General features: G+C 48.0%; 1 protein-coding gene across 3 annotated transcripts in view; it reads right to left on the bottom strand.

The window, feature by feature from the left end:
- Nucleotides 1-1,367: 1,367 nt before the first annotated feature.
- Nucleotides 1,368-16,665, bottom strand: part of Slc7a1 (solute carrier family 7 (cationic amino acid transporter, y+ system), member 1) — a 72,495-nt gene continuing 57,197 nt past the window's right edge. For 2 of the 3 annotated variants that reach the window (NM_007513.4, NM_001301424.1), the window contains exons 7-13: nt 15,891-16,113; nt 14,494-14,633; nt 11,065-11,167; nt 9,335-9,552; nt 8,450-8,616; nt 7,848-7,956; nt 1,368-6,501 (exon numbers count right to left, since the gene is read on the bottom strand). In NM_007513.4, the coding sequence (NP_031539.3) occupies nt 6,398-6,501; nt 7,848-7,956; nt 8,450-8,616; nt 9,335-9,552; nt 11,065-11,167; nt 14,494-14,633; nt 15,891-16,113 (1,064 nt within the window). In that variant the 3' untranslated portion in view covers nt 1,368-6,397. The remainder of the gene's footprint in view (nt 6,502-7,847; nt 7,957-8,449; nt 8,617-9,334; nt 9,553-11,064; nt 11,168-14,493; nt 14,634-15,890; nt 16,114-16,665) is intronic. The other variant, XM_006504796.2, reaches the window with a different exon arrangement.

Raw genomic sequence — 16,665 nt, forward strand, 5'->3', positions numbered from 1 at the left:
TTGATCTCCACTGTCAGGATATCTGATTTCTTCTTCTTGTTTCTTTGCACATGACTGCTTAACACACCACAACCAACCACCAACCCACACTGGGAGTTCCCAGAATTCCAAACGTCACATAATGTCAGAAACTGAGCAGCTGGCAAAATCACGTCCCTGCTAGAGCATGAGGCAAATCATAGTCAGCTGCTAAATGGACGGTCTGGGGCAGCCCCATACCCCACACCTGGGATTAAAATGGAAATGTATTCTTATTCCTATGTTTTTAAAAGAAACCAAAATCCCCAAATTGCTCCTACATACACCCAACAATGCACATCACTGTTTTGACACCCAAGCTCGGGGATCTGTACCCCCCAGGGGGTCAGGTGTGTGACGTGTGCCCTGATTCCTGACACTTATTTCTGATCCGGCACCTGCCAGGGGCCAGAATCATACTCCTGAGTGTCTGCCACCACCACTATCTCTTGCATGCGCCCGACTCGCCAGCAAGAATGACACTGCAACAGGATCCTTCTGCACACGTTTACTGGGAGAGCTTGATTGCAGAGGCGAAGAGACCCCAAGCCCAGAACTGGTGCTGCTTATATAGGCCTAGGAGAGGCATGTCTCACACACGGATTGGTTATGCATGGGTTATGCTTACCACCTCATTTGCATGTCTCACATCTGATTGGTTAACATGTCTCTCATCTGATTGGTTAACTTGTCTCTCATCTGATTGGTTAACTTGTCTCTCATCTGATTGGTTAACTCTCAAAACCTCATCTTGGCAAAAAACTTTACTGCCTATGTATGTGTGATGGCCAGCGGTAGCCAGCGCCACCCTGCAATGGCACATGTGGCTTCCCACAACTATCAAGTCAGCTGAACGTGTCTCCTGTGCTATAAGTGAATGAATGAATGAATGAATGAATGAATGAATGAAGAGTGTGCCCTTCCATGGAGTGCATGGGAATGTGCTATCAATCATCCTTAGATAAACTGCAATCTCATTCCCAGCCTGTGCTCTGCATAAAACTTGTTTCCTCCAAGATGGTGCGTGTGACAGCAAGGGCAAGCCTCTGGTGTCTGTGGACCGAGGGGTTTTGCGGTTTACTTAAGTCCGATGGTTGATGAAGTCTGTAGCCCTAACCCCAGGTGAGTCTGGAGGGGTGAGGTAGGGAGTCAGCAAGGATCTAGAAGTGCAGGCCTCAGCCTTTCCCAAATGGCTTCTAGAAAAATCCATGCCATAGAAATAAAGCCACTGGCTTCGTCCTATGCAGCAGAAAGATGCTAAAGATGACAAATGGACCCTTTGCCCTCCAGAATGGACACGCTCGGGAACTAGGCAAGAGCTGCTAGCCCGCTTGAGACCACACAGTGAGTTGTGGAAGCCAGACAGGGTTTATTAGCGTCTGCAGGAGCATGACACAATGTACCACAAAACAGCTTTGATTTTACAACACATAAGTATGGGAGGGGTCTTGCCAGTGTACAATGTATTCAGCAACGAGGGGAAACATAAATTTCACATTTTTTTTCAAAAGGGTGGTGGATGACACCTGCACTTGGCCTTAAAATAAAATAGAATTAATCCACGGGAATCCAGCAGAAACCAGCTTGATTTACAGTTAGTATCGGACTTAATCTAATGTCATCATTATAAGAAACTGTAAGAAGACTATTAGAAAAATAGAACCTCAAACAAGCAAAAAAATATATATACAATTTACATAATGAAAAACCACACATAACTCTTTTTAATAATGGCTCCATGTTCAGTAGAAATAATAATAAAAAAATTGTCCTGGAGAAACCACAACACAAGTATTCAGGTTTGCAAATAAACCAGCCCTCGTTAGTATCCTGGCCCCTCTGTGATCCTTAAACCCATCGAAGCTTCAAGGCACAAACAAAGCAGTAAATATCTTAAATACAAAGATATATTATAACTTCTCAAATTGGAAAATAAGTTCCAAACTCAAAAAGCTTGTCAGAGCACGAAAGGTGACACTTATCAATAAACTAGCGTGCATGATGTAGCTTCCTAAACCTTGCTTCCTGACACTGCTGGACGTGCCAGCGCCCTGAGAACATCTTTGGACATGGACTTTCGTCTCTCCTGGGCTTTTGAGCCAGCCATTCAGCACGTGTAACAGGATGGTCCAGGAAGGCTCCTTGGTCATCACCGTGTCTCAAGACCTTTGGCTACACCATATTCCCCGGCTCAGTGGAGCAGTGGACACAGAAAGACCAGGCGAGCGTAACGGAGGTGAAAACCAGCTGGTAGATTTTTTTTTTAATTTTTATTTATTTATTTTTGCCCTAAAATTTTCATCCTAACCACATTGGAGTGTAGCACGTTTCACTTGCACCACTGTGACAATCAAAGTATTTCGCAAACCAAAACAAGCCTAAAGAAACGGACCACTCGCTCTCCCCCCAGGAACCTTATGTACAATCCTCTCATGATGAAGGCAAACAGACGCGGTTTGAATTATATAACATGACATACATTCAGCGCTGACTCTGAGTTCTCTAACAGTTCCATGGGCCATGTATTCTCTGTCTGGCCACTCCCTTCGCTAGCCCAACCATACCTGGACTCAAACATCCCTGTTTGCATCACCCACCAACACCCCAAGGGGTGGGCACCCTGGCACTTAGATTCCCCACTTAAGATTCCTTAATGCTTGGGAGCCAACAAAACAGTAAGCTTTTATTAGGATGAAATAACTATCTGTGGGGACATAAGATGCTCAAGTCAGAAAGGATGGGCCCTGGCGGAAGCCAGCCATGTTTCCATTGCAGGGAGGTACACAGATCAGCAGTGGCCATGGCTTTGCCAGTAGACATGAGTGAGCCCGTGGGGCGTGTCCACGCTTATCCTAGGAACCCGGTCTCTCACACTGCTGTTGCCAAGCTTCTACCCAGTGCTGGGCAAGTTCCTTGCTAGAGGAGACTATGAACACTCCGAAATTCAGAATGTCTGTGTGGGGTTAGGGCCAAGGTACAAACACGGCCACTGGTAATCCCAGCCCTATGCATGAGAGCATCAGGCAGTAGACAGGTGGAGCAGGGTACATATTCCCTTAGCTGTGCACACACCGGCTGTACCAGATGTGCTCAGGAGTTGGGGCTGGGGGTGGGGTATGTCCAACCCTTGGCTGCTAGGGGCAGGTGGAGAAACCTGCAGACACTTCTGACCATCAAGCCTCAGGCAGGTGCTTGGTATGTGGTTCCCAAGTCAAGTCACCAGCAGAGGGGATATCAGATGACAGGCAGAATTTGCATACTGTAAAACCAAACTGTGAACAACTGAAAACAGAATAAAGCCAGCAATCTTCCAGAAACTGCCCGGGTCAGACTCTCATTTTTTCTTTGTTTGCAAAATAAATCCACAAAGGCCTGGCTGTAGGAGATGGGCAGGGATGGGGGATGGGCCTAGGTGTGCACCCACCCTTCCACAAATATACACGGGGGTGTGGGGTGGGAGGGTTAATGTCTCTATAGACACCACCTACCACTACCACCATGACCAGGGCCACCTTCTGAAAGGTGGAGACATCTTGTGCCCCACTCCTGGGTATTGGCTTCTTCATGAACTTAGACCCAGAGACAGGAAGAGCACAGGCTCCTGGAAAAATGGGTCTTTTCAATGTGAATATACTAGCTGCAGGTAAACAAGGCATGGGAATGTGTCTTTAGAATGTCTAAGTTCCAGCTAGGTAGGAAATGCTGGCCATGCTTTGAAACCCAATGGGACTCTTCTTTGGGCAGGAGGCTAGGAGACGGGATACCACCTGCTGTTGGTCTGGAGGGATGTGTGTGTGTGTGTGTGTGTGTGTGTGTGTGTGTGTGTGTGTGTGTGTGTGTGTTGTTTGGGTTTGGGGCTTGTGTTTTCCTTTCAGAAGGAACTGGGGGCATAATAAAAAGCACATTAGAGGCTCGCTCCAGGCATAACTATATACATCATTGTTCCTGTGTACCCCCAAAAGTGTCCACTCTTAGTAAGAGCTCAGTGGCCAATCAACTAACTAGGCACACCGCCTTCAAGCATCTTTTCCTGACTAGGAAGTGGGTTCAGGATGCCCCCCCCCCCGACCCCACCCCACCCCGCCAGGGCCTGTGTTTGCTCCTGTGTCGCACAGGGAAACATATAGAACAGATGTATATATAGACCGTTGCTTGCGGTCCTCAGGAGGGATGGTGACAGATCAAACCCCTAGATACACACCTTTCCCCTTGGTGGGATACAAGCTGCTGGCTGAAACGTCAACTGTAAACACATGGTTAGGCTGCCTTAGACAGGGAGGTTTTACCCAGAAAGCAAGAGACAGTTCAGCAGGAGGAGCGGAGGCTCACGCCTATGCTCTTAGCACTCGGGAGCCTGAGGCAGAGGCCACACTGGGCAACGATAATCCTATTCCAGGCCAGCTAGAGTGTGAAACCTTGTCTCAAAAAAGAAGCCAAAGACACTAAACTTTAAAAGATTCTTCCAACACCTCACTGGGCCCTCTCTCTCTCTCTCTCTCTCTCTCTCTCTCTCTCTCTCTCTCAAGTAACAAGGAAAAAAAAAACCCAGACAGATACTTAACAGACCCTAAGAAGACAATAGGTAATCAAGACCCGAATAAAATAAGTTAATATTTATCAAAATATTTTACAGCACCAATCTACATAACTTTAAATACCTTTAGAAACTCAACATGTAGGGTCTTATAATACTCCCTTTGCAGTGTTTTCAGGCAGCCTAGGAGACAAAGTGCCTGGACGGTGGTCAGGGCCTGGCTCTTGGATGCTCAGCTGTCCTCCACTGGCTGACCCAGCAATTAGGTGGTTTCTCTAATCTCCCTAATTTTCCATACGTAGTGCTGGGGGTGGAAGCTGAGGCCCTGTGTAGGCTGGGGAAGTGTGCTACCACTAGGCTACACGCCTGTCCAGCCCCACTAACTCTTCCATTCTCAAGAATCTTCCAAAGCAGAGGAAAGACAGGGCCATCAGTCTACCTACTCAGCCTGTTTCCACCAGACTTGGGTCAAAAGCCAGACAGAAAAGAAAGCTTGGCTTTATAAACAGCATTAACATTAGACTAAGACACTAGGCTTCGCCACCCCAATATGGTGGAAGGGGGATGTGGGGTGGGGGAAGGGCACCCTGCTGGTTCTGAGAATCCACCAGCACTCTCAAGCAGTTTCTATCTACAAAGAGTAAATGAAGAGGTGTCAGCCCTCAGGCCACACCCCGAGAGATATGGAGCGTGGGGTGGGGGAGGGGAAATGAAGGGGAATAAGGTCCAGGCCAGGGTGGAAATCTCACCAGCAGCAGGCAAAGGCACCACAGCTACAAGAGGAATAGCAATAGGACCCCAAGCCATCTCCTGCGCAGGCCACACATCTTGAACCGCAAGCTGATATGGCAGTCGGTAATGATTTGGCTATCTTCCAAGGTAACATTAAGCCCCAAGTTAATCCAGTGGAGTGATTCACAGCAAGCAGCAGGGGGAGGACTCCGCAGTACTCCTTAGATGTAAAAGGCCACACAGATCACGTCAGTGGCCAGAAAGGCGTCACCACCCCACATTGAGTGCCACCTGTCTGAAGAACTTTAGAAGACCCGAGAGAATGAAATAACCCTACGGATACAGCCTTGTGTTCCAGTGACTCAGGACAGTGGGGACAAGGCGCCAAGAGCAGCAAAAGCCAACCCAGGCCTGCTAGGAATGAGACCAGAGAATGTCACCCTAGTCCACGCGGGCTGAGCTGGCCGTCTCATCTCGACACTACTGGTCACTCCAGGGATCTCCCGTCTTCTGTGCTCGAGATGAGCGGCTCACACCTGAACGGCTCACACCGTGCTGTGTTCTGCACAGATGCTTCTGTGCAGACCCGGGACCCCATCCTACCACCCCAGCCAGAAAGCAGTAAGATGTGGGCCTGTTCCTCCTCTTTAGGTATTCTGTAGTTGATGGGCTGTCGGGCAGCACTGTTGGGGCACATGCTTCCTCGCTGGGATAGTCTTGCATCTTGTGGTCAGGAGACTGTCCTGGGCTGACAGGGAGAGGCTCACTAGCCATCTGGAGTGTGCACATGGGCGATGCCAGGGTGGTCCCAGGGAGGGAGGGAGGCCTGCTTCCCAAGTGAGAGGAGAAGGGGGCCTCCCTTCTGCTGGGGCCGCAGCAGCGAAGCGCCCGGCCGGCCGGCAAGGAGAAGGGCTGCTTTCTTTGTTCAGAGGGAGATGAGTAAACCAAGGGACTGTCCAGAAATGACCAGGATCTCACGAGCTGGCAGCAAACCAGCTTTGGTGACATTGGGGGTGTGAGCTGATCCTGAGGCATGAGTGGAGAGATTGTGAGGGTCCCAGGCTTCTACGGGCACCCGTCAACCGCTGTCACCCTGGTGGGTGGGGCTGCACGTCATTTGCACTGGTCCAAGTTGCTGTCAGGAGTCTTTGCCTGGCCAGCAGCCAGGGACGCTTCCTCACTGTGCCAGATCCCATAACCGAAATAGATGGTGAAACCTACGGGGGAAAAGGGGACAGAAGGGTGAAGAGTGCAGGCAGGGCTGCCAGACCCGCAGGGGGGGCCCAGGTAGACTTCGACACCCGGAGAGGCGACACACGGCCCCGGATGGGATTAGCCAAAGTCACTGTCCTGCTTGCACTGTGTATATCCTGGGCGGTGCACAGGGGCTTCCCTGAGCAGCAGGCTGGGTGGAAGGTCACAGAAGACGTTGAGCTGTTTTCCACCACTAGGTGGCATCAGAGTACCAGAGAGACACTGTTCCTTCCCAGGTTGGGACTTCCAGCCTAGACTGGCTTAGTAGCTCTGATTTTTTTTTTTTTTCCTAAGTAACCCATTAGACTGAAGGAGACAGTCAACAAGGGCCGTACACAGTATTGACCCAGCATCCAGGGCTCTCCACATCTGCAGTGATGCTTTAAAGGACTGACCCACAAGGGACTGTGAACACATGGCTCAGGGTCACCTGTGCAACCCACACAGGAATACAGTCCCGAGGGCTCACCGGCCCAAGGCAGGGGGAGTTTAGGAGAAGACCCCATACCTCCACCACCAAGAAATGGGTCACAGTGAGCTGTGGGCACCTCTCTAGACTTTGAAGCCGAATGAAGACAGGTCCCTGGAATGTACAAAGAAATAAGGCAAGGTGCTTCTCACGAGGTTCCAGGGTCTCAGGGCCCAGGGTCTCCTAGGCCATCAGACAGAATGAGAAGGCCTGAAACCAGCTTCTACAGCCCCCAGGCCAGATGCCTGGGGTGGAGATTGGGAACAGAGTGGCACACTCTTGGTAGGGAGAGACACAACATCAGCCCTAGTGAGGGATGGCCAGCATCCAGGCAGACAACTCCGGACTAAACTGTACACAATCCCCAGGTTGCTCAAGCCCCGATTGTCTCGAGAGCTGCCGTTCCATCAAGAGCTTCCCAGCAGCTCCCACACGCTCGTGGTCCTACTGGCAGAGGTACTCGGAAGAGCCCAGAGCCAGGTACTGGGCAAGTAGGTGCAACTTAGCCTTCCTATCCAGAGTAACTGGTGCTTTCTTAATAACTATCTCTCTCACCTCATGCTTTTTTAACTTCAAGATATGCCTGGAGAGAGAACTCTCTTGGGCAGCCGGCTATGAAAGGTATCTAAAGGGGAAGGAGATTCCACAACGTGTCAGGAGTTTTAGAGTAAGCCACTGACAACTCCTGTTTCTCCATGTTGTCTGAGGTGAAAGGAGGCGGGTTCTGCTACATTAACTAGCCAGTCAGGAAGCAGGAGGGGAAAACGCTCGGCCTTACAGAGAGAAGCTGGGTATCGAATGCGGGTTCACCCAGCAAAGCACACACCATCCCATACATACCTATCAGCATCCACACTGCAAACCGGACCCACGTGCCCTGGTCCAGCTGCATCATGAGATAGATGTTCACGAAGATGCTCAAGACAGGAAGTACGGGGACAAAGGGTACCTGCAGAGACATGAGGCGCCATCAGATCTGATGGGAGGTGGCAAACTCAACAGCCCACTCCAAAAAGAATTGCCCAAACATTCCTCATAAAGAGACTAGAAGAGGGATATCCATTTTATCCCCAAGGTTAAACTATGTTGATATTGTTATTATTATTATTATTTGTTATTATTATTATTATTATATTAAATTATTAAAACTGCAGATACCTTGGGTCACCTCCAAGGCCAAACAATGTCAGGCAATTCATCAGGATATTTAACAAGAGGCCCTTAGAGACAGGGTATGCCCTACTAACTGAGGACTGGGGAGACATAGGGGCTCCTGCTTAACAAGACATTTTGTGCTCTGAGGGTCCCTGAGGTGAGCTGGCCAGACTGGCCTCCCGAAGCTCCCAAGTCTGGCCGAGCCACAAAGGTTCAGCTTTCTTACAGAAAAAAACCACGCTCTCGACCTATTGGTATTTTTCCTGCAGGCCTGCCAAGCTGCTCACCTTAAATGAGAGCTTGGTCTTGCTCTCAGGCTGTCTCCAGATGATGCCTGTCACCAGCATGCAGAGGAGGACTGACCCTGTCATTACAAAGACTGCCCACAGTGTCCCTTCGGCCAGGGCCTCTCTTCCAAGCACGGCCACAATGCACACGGTGATGATAAGAGCGGCTGTGAGAGAGGAAAAGAATTAGAATTGGGGAATTATATATATATATATATATATATATACACACACACATATACATACACACACATACACATATATATACATATATACACACACATATATACATATATATACACATACATACATATATACACACACATTATATGTATATATACATACATATATACATAATACAATATGTATATGTATTTGAAGATATATATTTGAAGATATATATACACATATATATACATATATACATAATGTGTGTATATATATATATATATATATATATATATATATATATATATATATATATATATATATATATATTCAAATCCTCCAAAAGGAGACTGCTTCTGTGGAAAGAGAGGCCCATTGGACATGCAAACTTTATATGCCCCAGTACAGGGGAATGCCAGGGCCAAAAAGGGGGAGTGGGTGGGTAGGGGAGTGGGGGTGGGTGGGTATGGGGGACTTTTGGTATAGCATTGGAAATGTAAATGAGCTAAATACCTAATTAAAAAAAAAAGGAGACTGCTTCTGTGTCATAAATTCCATAGGAATGAAAAGCTGGTGTCATAGCTGGGTATCAAACCAGACCCTCATCTTTCCCAGCATCCCACATCCCTACCCAACTCTCATGCCTGTGGAGCAGAAGCCACACAGCACCACAGACGTAGACTCCAAACCCCTTCCCAGGAAAACGGGAGCTCTTACCTAGGAGGCCGGCTGAAATGTTCACAATTAGCCCTGAGAATTTGGAGGGCTCCACGTTCTTGGGTGAGAGGATGGATTTCAGAGAAAACTTCTCGGCTACCGGTAAAAAGCCTGTCTGTGATTCACTGGCACTGACCAGCTCATTCTGATCTACTCGATCTAGCTCCTCGGTGGTTCTGGCCATCTGGTATACCAGATTAGGTTGTTCTGGCTGGTACCTGTAAAGACATGCCCACTGCATGAGTGCTGATAGCGGCTTTTGTTAAGAAAGGACACGCACATCAGTCTGAGTTCTCACTGTGCATTCAAAGGTTAAGGTGCCTGGGACACAGGTCATAAACCAGTAGAACGGTGCAGACTCTAGCAATACAAGAACAAAGGACAGATCAATGGAGGACTGGTAAGCTCTGTCTACATGCCGTAACTGGATAAAGCTATTCTAAAACGCTAAGTTCCATGGAGTGCGTACCGACAGAGCCTGTGAAGAATGGACCCTGTGGAATGGTTGAGCCCCACGTTAGGGTTGAGCCTCTAATGACCCAGGCTACCTGCAGATGAAGCATGTGATTACATGAGGGCAGGTCCTTGCCTTCCCAACCAGACCGTCCATCCTCAACAGCTTTGAAAAGCAGAGTCCCTTTTGAATTGTTTTGAGGACAATCAAGTCCAAGCGCAAGAAGCGTGTGTATCAAGGGTATCAAGCTAGTTAACTGTTCTTCCTACAGACTCACGAAGGCATTGTATTTTAGCCAATTAAGAAAGTAGGTGGGGGCTGAAGAGATGGCTCAGCGGTTGAGAGCACTGACTGCTCTTCCAGAGGTCCTGAGTTCAAATCCCAGCAACCACATGGTGGCTCACAACCATCTTCTGTAATCGGATCCAATGCCCTCTTCTGGTGTGTCTGAACACAGCTACAGTGCACTTGCATACATAAAATAAATTTAAAAAAAAAAGAAAGAAAGTAGGTGGGTCTCAAAGAACATGTTAGGGTTGAGCCTCTAGAATTGAAGAGGTCTATGAACTAGTTTAGGCTGAATTTGCAGTTGCTAGCAGGGATCAGCCCAGGCTTTATGGAAATGGCTTTTTGCTTTCTAACAAACGCCTGAAGGAGGAAAGGAAGCGATGGTTGTGCCACAAACAGTCACTGTGAATGCATGTTCTCATGACAAATGCCACCTCAGGACATCCCTAGAGCAGAAGCCTGTTCTTCCATGTCCAAGCAAAGATGGGGTACAGGCATAGGCTTTGGGAAGGCTCTGTGTGGGTGAGGCGCTAGAGCACCCAGCTTCAGTGGCCCTGAAGCCACTTTAATGCTGTTGTCGTTAAAATAAAAACAATGAGAATCCAGTGTCCCTGAGAGCTACAGACACTCAGAAGCTACAGTATACATAGGCCCGAGGTTCTTCTAATGCAGTCCTGGGAATCATCTACCCCAACAGTCGGGCCGACTGAAGTCACTGCCCTATGCCTTCTAAGTTTCCGATCCCAGATTCAGACCAATGCTGGTGCTGGGGACACTTAGCCAGAAAGATAGGGGACACGATAGGGACCCTGGTGGATGGGGTGGGGGCTGGGTGTACCACCGACCACATCCCACCTACCCGACATTCTCCAATTCAGCTAGTATGGCCTGAAAACTATGAACTCACAACCCCCCTCGTCAGCACTGTTAAAACAGCCACAAGCGTCTGTTTACCATTTGTCATTGACCTCAGGGATGCCATACGTACCGTAAGACCAAAACACAGGCAGCCACCAAAGAGTAAGCCAGGAGAGTGCCAATGGACATGAGGTCCACCAGGTCCTTCAGTTCAAAGAGGAAGGCCATCACAGCTGGGGAGAAGACAGACATGGGGCTGTGAGTGGCCCTCTGGCGGTCCTATGGTCAGGACTGCCACCTACCTGTAATCTGGGTACTTCCAGCCCCACCCTCACTCAGCCTATCCATGAGAGGCATTGCTCAATTGAAGTCAGGCTCAAGGTTGGAAGAGAGTTCTCAAGAAATAACATGAAAAATTTCATAGAATGCCGTGTGTGTGTGTGTGTGTGTGTGTGTGTGTGTGTGTGTGTGTGTGTGTGTGTGTGTATAATGATCTTCTAGGCTAACACTACAGATGAATACTGTTTTAAGTTAGCAAGTTCAGTTAGCAAGTTCAGTTAAGGTTATACAGCTAGTAGTGAATGGAAGAGCCAGGATCAGGTTCTTGTAACTCCGACCCCACTGTGACTTCTGCCACATGTTAGTGGTGCTCAGACAGTCACATCCACACATCCATCTTTTCACCCATTTCATCTTCCTCTGTCTATATCTATCCATATTCATCCATCTGTGCTCCATCTGTCCATCTCCTCGCACACCTTCGTCTCTACATCATCCTTCATCTGATCGTCCACCCTCCCATCCCTCCTCCACCCACCATTCATCCCTCTTCCACTCACCCATCCCTCCTCCACCCATCCAACCTTCCTCCATCTTCCCATTCCTCTTCCACCCACCCATCTCTCCTCCATCCACCTTCACTCATCCAGACAGGCATCACTAATTGAGAGTATGCCAGTCACTAAGTTCTAGGTACTCAGCCCTGAAGCAGGCAGGCCAGTGTCTGGACTCCTAGACTATGATCTAATGACACATCTATCTAGAGATAACAGTGATGGGGAGACTGGCTGCTCTGGGAAGACACAGGGGCTCCTACTGTAGACAGATAAGTAGGGAAAGGTCGTTCCTCACATATGAAAAGTTCAAAGTTATTTCTAAATGATGACATCTCCATTACCAAGCCAACCCTCCCATCCTGCCACCCAGTAGAACACACGTGCTTAGGAGGTCCGGGTCAGCGGTAGAGATAGACAATGCAGTAGACATAGCGGTAGCGGTAGACATATGTAATGTCTAGGTTTCGATCCCCAGTAGTACGATAAACATGTGTTTGTTTAAAAATTCCCTGTGCTGTCTATTTATGTCCGTGTAATACCAATTTTGCCACTTAAAACAATAATTTGGCAAGATCTACTCTGGGATATTTTCAAATCACATGCAAATCAATACAAATTAAAGCATGATCACGAGACTGTCCACAAACATCTCTGCAGCCCCATCAGATTGATGCAAGACAAACAGATTTAAATTGATGATGAATAATACGGTTAGAGAGCAGCGAAGGCCTTCCAGATAATTGGAACACCTACCAACCCCACATGCCACGCTTGCCTCTATCCCTGCTCACAGAGAAACCCAGACAAACTTCTTCCACGGAGGTGATCTTAGAATACCAACTCTTAATCCTACCAAAGCGGGGAAACAAACCAAACACTTGGTTTGGCAAGAGGCATGTGCTTGATAGACACCTGAAAGATGATTGGACCTCCTTTGTGAGCAAGGGCAGGAAACTAAGTCAAATTATGTGGAAACACTGAACAAATTCTTCAGTGGCCTAATTCTACTCATCATATTGTAACCTCACTGCTATAATCACTAATTACAGGCAGCAATATTGAAACATGTTTTCTTTTCCTTAATATAATAGTCACAAAGCCAAAACACTAATAAAGCAAAAATACTAACACAACTAGTAAATGGCCCATTTTCTTACTAGTGGCCATTCAAGAAATCACCGAGATACAAGTTGTATGGTACCTGGCTCACACAAGACCCCTGGCGCCAGTCGGATGCTGCAAGGAACTGACTCTGGCAGGAACACTAACGGATGAAGAGTGGCTCAGCCTCCCTAGATGTGACCCTTGGGACTCTCCAGGCCCCTCCTTCTCCAGCTGGACAGTGGGCTGTGTGCACCTCAGTTTCCTTCGGGTCTCCAGTACTATATTATATGGTCCTTTAACATTTTTTTAAAGATTTATTTCTTGTGTGTATGAGTACTCTGTAGCTATTTTCAGACAGATCAGAAGAAGACATCAGATCGCATTACAAATGATTGTGAGTCACCATGTGGTTGCTGGGAATTGAACTCGACCTTCGGAAGAGCAGTCAGTGCTCTTAAACACTGAGCCATCTCTCCAGCCCCCTATATGGTCCTTGAGTTTACCAAATTCTTCTAGCACAGCTGTCTTCTTGGGGATGAACATGATAGCATAAAAATAACCTCCTCTGCTCTGGGTCTACCACTGTTTGAGCGCAAACAAGAACACCTGTAATATGCCCCTAGAAAGAGATGGTACATGGGTTTTTGTTTTGTTTTGTTTTCAACTGATTGGGAGACGTTCATTTTTCTGGGGAATCTATGAGGTAAGACTCACGGATACTGGACTTGCAGATGATTACCTGAAAGTCCCCTTGGCTTGGATTATGCAAGAGGTCAGCCTACCAAATTCTACACCAGGAAACCTTCAACGGACAGGGAAGATGGGTGGCTCTGAAGGGATAGGAGTGCGTACATATGTGTGTATGTGTGTGTATGTGTGTGCATGCGTGCATGCCCTGCCCACGGAGATGACTATAAGAGGTTTTTTGTTGTTGTTGGTTTTTTTGTTTATTTGTTTGTTTTGGTTTTTTTTGTTTTTGTTTTTTTTTTGAGACAGGGTTTCTCTGTGTAGCCCTGGCTGTCTTAGAACTCACTCTGTAGACCAGGCCTCGAACTCAGAAATCCACCTGCCTCTGCCTCCCAAATGCTAGGATTACAGGCATGTGCCACCATTGCCCGGCTGACAATAAGAGTTAAACTCTAAGAATAATTGCATCTTACCCTCTGGTTTGTCTTTTATCAAAGTATAGGTATCTAGAACTGGAGAGATGGCTCAGCAATTAAGAGCACTGGCTGCTCTTTCAGGGGACTTGAGCTTGGTTACCAACAGACAAGTGTTGCTGGCTCACAACCATCTATAAATCTAGTTTTGGGAAACCTGGCTCCTCTTCTGGCCTCCATAGGTACCAGGTACACACTTGGTGCACACACACACACACACACATGCAGGGCCACATCCATACACATAAAATAAAAATCTTTTTTAAAAAATAAATTAACGCAGTTATCTTTTGGTGAGCCCAGTCCTGAATGTGAACAGCGGCAGTCTGATAAAGTTCTAATAGACGAGCTGCAGCTTTTCACAGTTCACAGCCGAGGAAGATTCGAGATCCGCTCCCCTCCATGTGCTGATTTAGTAACAGCCCGGGAAACGAGTTGTAACGGTAAGTGCATACTCACCAGCAATGGCGCCTGAGGTCACAGTGGCGATTACGGGTGTTTTGGTCCTATTGTTGATTTTGGCCAAAAATTTAAACAGTAGTCCATCTTCAGCCATGGCATAGATAACTCGGGGCATGGGAAACATGGAGCCTAGGAGACTGGGTGAGAGGAAAGCAAAACAGGCAAAAACCAGGTCATTGGCAGATAAGGCCTCAGCGGACCCATGCAGGGCTGCCTCCAAGGAGGGGCGTCTGCTCTCACCAAGATCAACTCCCCTCCGGTAACTGCCTGGCACCCGGGGCTACAAGCCCTGGCATTTCACAAAGTTAACATCGCAGGGCTAACAGGGCTAAGACCAATGGTAAGAACAGGGGCCCCTGACAGAGAAGAGATGCGATCCAGGAGCAACCTCCATAAAGGGAGATTTCACATTTGTGTCTGCAAATATTCCTAGCTGAGGCTGATCGTTAGCAAATGGTTCCTGTTTACACAAGCTGGTGGGGAAGCACAGGGTATGTGAGTGTGTGTGAGTGTGTGTGAGAGAGAGAGAGTGTGTGAGTGTGTGAGTGTGTGTGTGTGTGTGGTGGGGTATATGTCTCATTAAAAGGCACCCGCTCCTTTATGCAAAGGAGCTACTACCTTACAGCCAAACTAAAGACCAAAATACAGTGGTCAAAGAGGGGGCCTGGCTCAGAGGCCAAAGTCAGGAGCAGAAAACCATTTCCTTGCCAAGTATCATGCATAGACATCAGCTCTAGTTCTTCACAACATCGTGGTGGTTTTTCCCCTTACCTACTTTCACATTCTGTAGTTTGTAACCTGTGTCAACTACAGTATGGAAATATTAGATAGAAAATTCCAGAAATAAGCAACTGATCATTCTATTTTTTAAAATGGTCAGTATGTGGGCTGGAGAGATGGCTCAGCGGTTAAGAGCACTGGCTGCTCTTCCAGAGGTCCTGAGTTCAATTCCGAGCAACCATATGGTGGCTCACAACCGTCTACACAGAGATCTGATGCCCTCTTCTGGCATGCAGACAGAGTGCTCATAAACATAAAATAAATAAATAAATAAATAAATCTTTAAAATGTCAGTACATAGTAGTGCCTCCATTGTACCCTTAGCTATTGGTGTCAATCTTACTGTGCCAAATGTTATACATTACACATTTGTGTGTGTGTGTCTGTGTGTGTGTGTGTGTGTGTGTGTGTGTGTAAAAGGAAATACTGTGTATATGGGGTTTGGAATAATCTTTTGCTTCAGGCATCCAGTGTATCCATGCTCCCCATGGATAAAAGGGAGCACGTTTTATAACACAACACAGCTGTATAACATTCCACTGGGCTAAAACACAACGAGACACACCACTGACGCTGGGGTGCTGGGGTTGGGAGCACTCGGAAGCTGATCTCACCTGGTGGAAAGTGCGCAGAGAGAGCCAATGGCCACTGCGTACTTAGCTTCTTCCCAGCCCTGGTGCTTGAAGGCACCAGGCAGCGGGCTGTCGATGTCCAGGCAGAAGTAAGGCATCATGAGCGTGAGAGCGGCGGACACGCCAAAGTACGCTATGAAGCAAATGAGGAGGGACGCCACGATGCCCACAGGAATGGCCTTCTGGGGGTTCTTGACTTCTTCCCCTAGAAGCAACAGGGTGTCGGCCAATGAGGGAAGGGGGAGGAGTAGTCGTAGCATCACATCCTCTGCAAGGTCAAACGGGCTAAGCCACGCCCCACAGGGTTCGGTGGGCAGGAACCGGGGTCTTCTGCCCTCCCGTGACAGAGCAGGGTCCTCAGTAACGCCCACCGCATAACCACAGCCCAGGAAGGTGTTCCCGACCCTCCTATGGCAGCTCAGCTAAGGGAGAGGCTTGTTTCTTTTGGCTGAGAAAGGCTGAGAGGCTTAAGGGAGCCTGACCTATCCAACCTGCCCGGCTGTTGTTATTACAAAGGCCTGCGCGTGCAGATATGAAATCAGGCTACAGCCACGCTGTCATTGTCCCAGTCTAGCGGCAGAGCCCTCGTTATGTTAATGATGTAATTTCCTGCCAGGCACTGCTCCTAGGGGGTGTGGGGAGGTGAGAAGCTATCAGCAGGAAGTGACAAATCTCTGCAGTTACTCCCACGGACCCAGAGCTGCAAGTGGCCTGTGCCAAGAGGAAAAGGCATTACTGGAGGTGGTTGCAAAGAAGC

Source organism: Mus musculus, chromosome 5 (assembly GCF_000001635.26).
Source record: "Mus musculus strain C57BL/6J chromosome 5, GRCm38.p6 C57BL/6J".
NCBI lineage: Eukaryota > Metazoa > Chordata > Mammalia > Rodentia > Muridae > Mus > Mus musculus.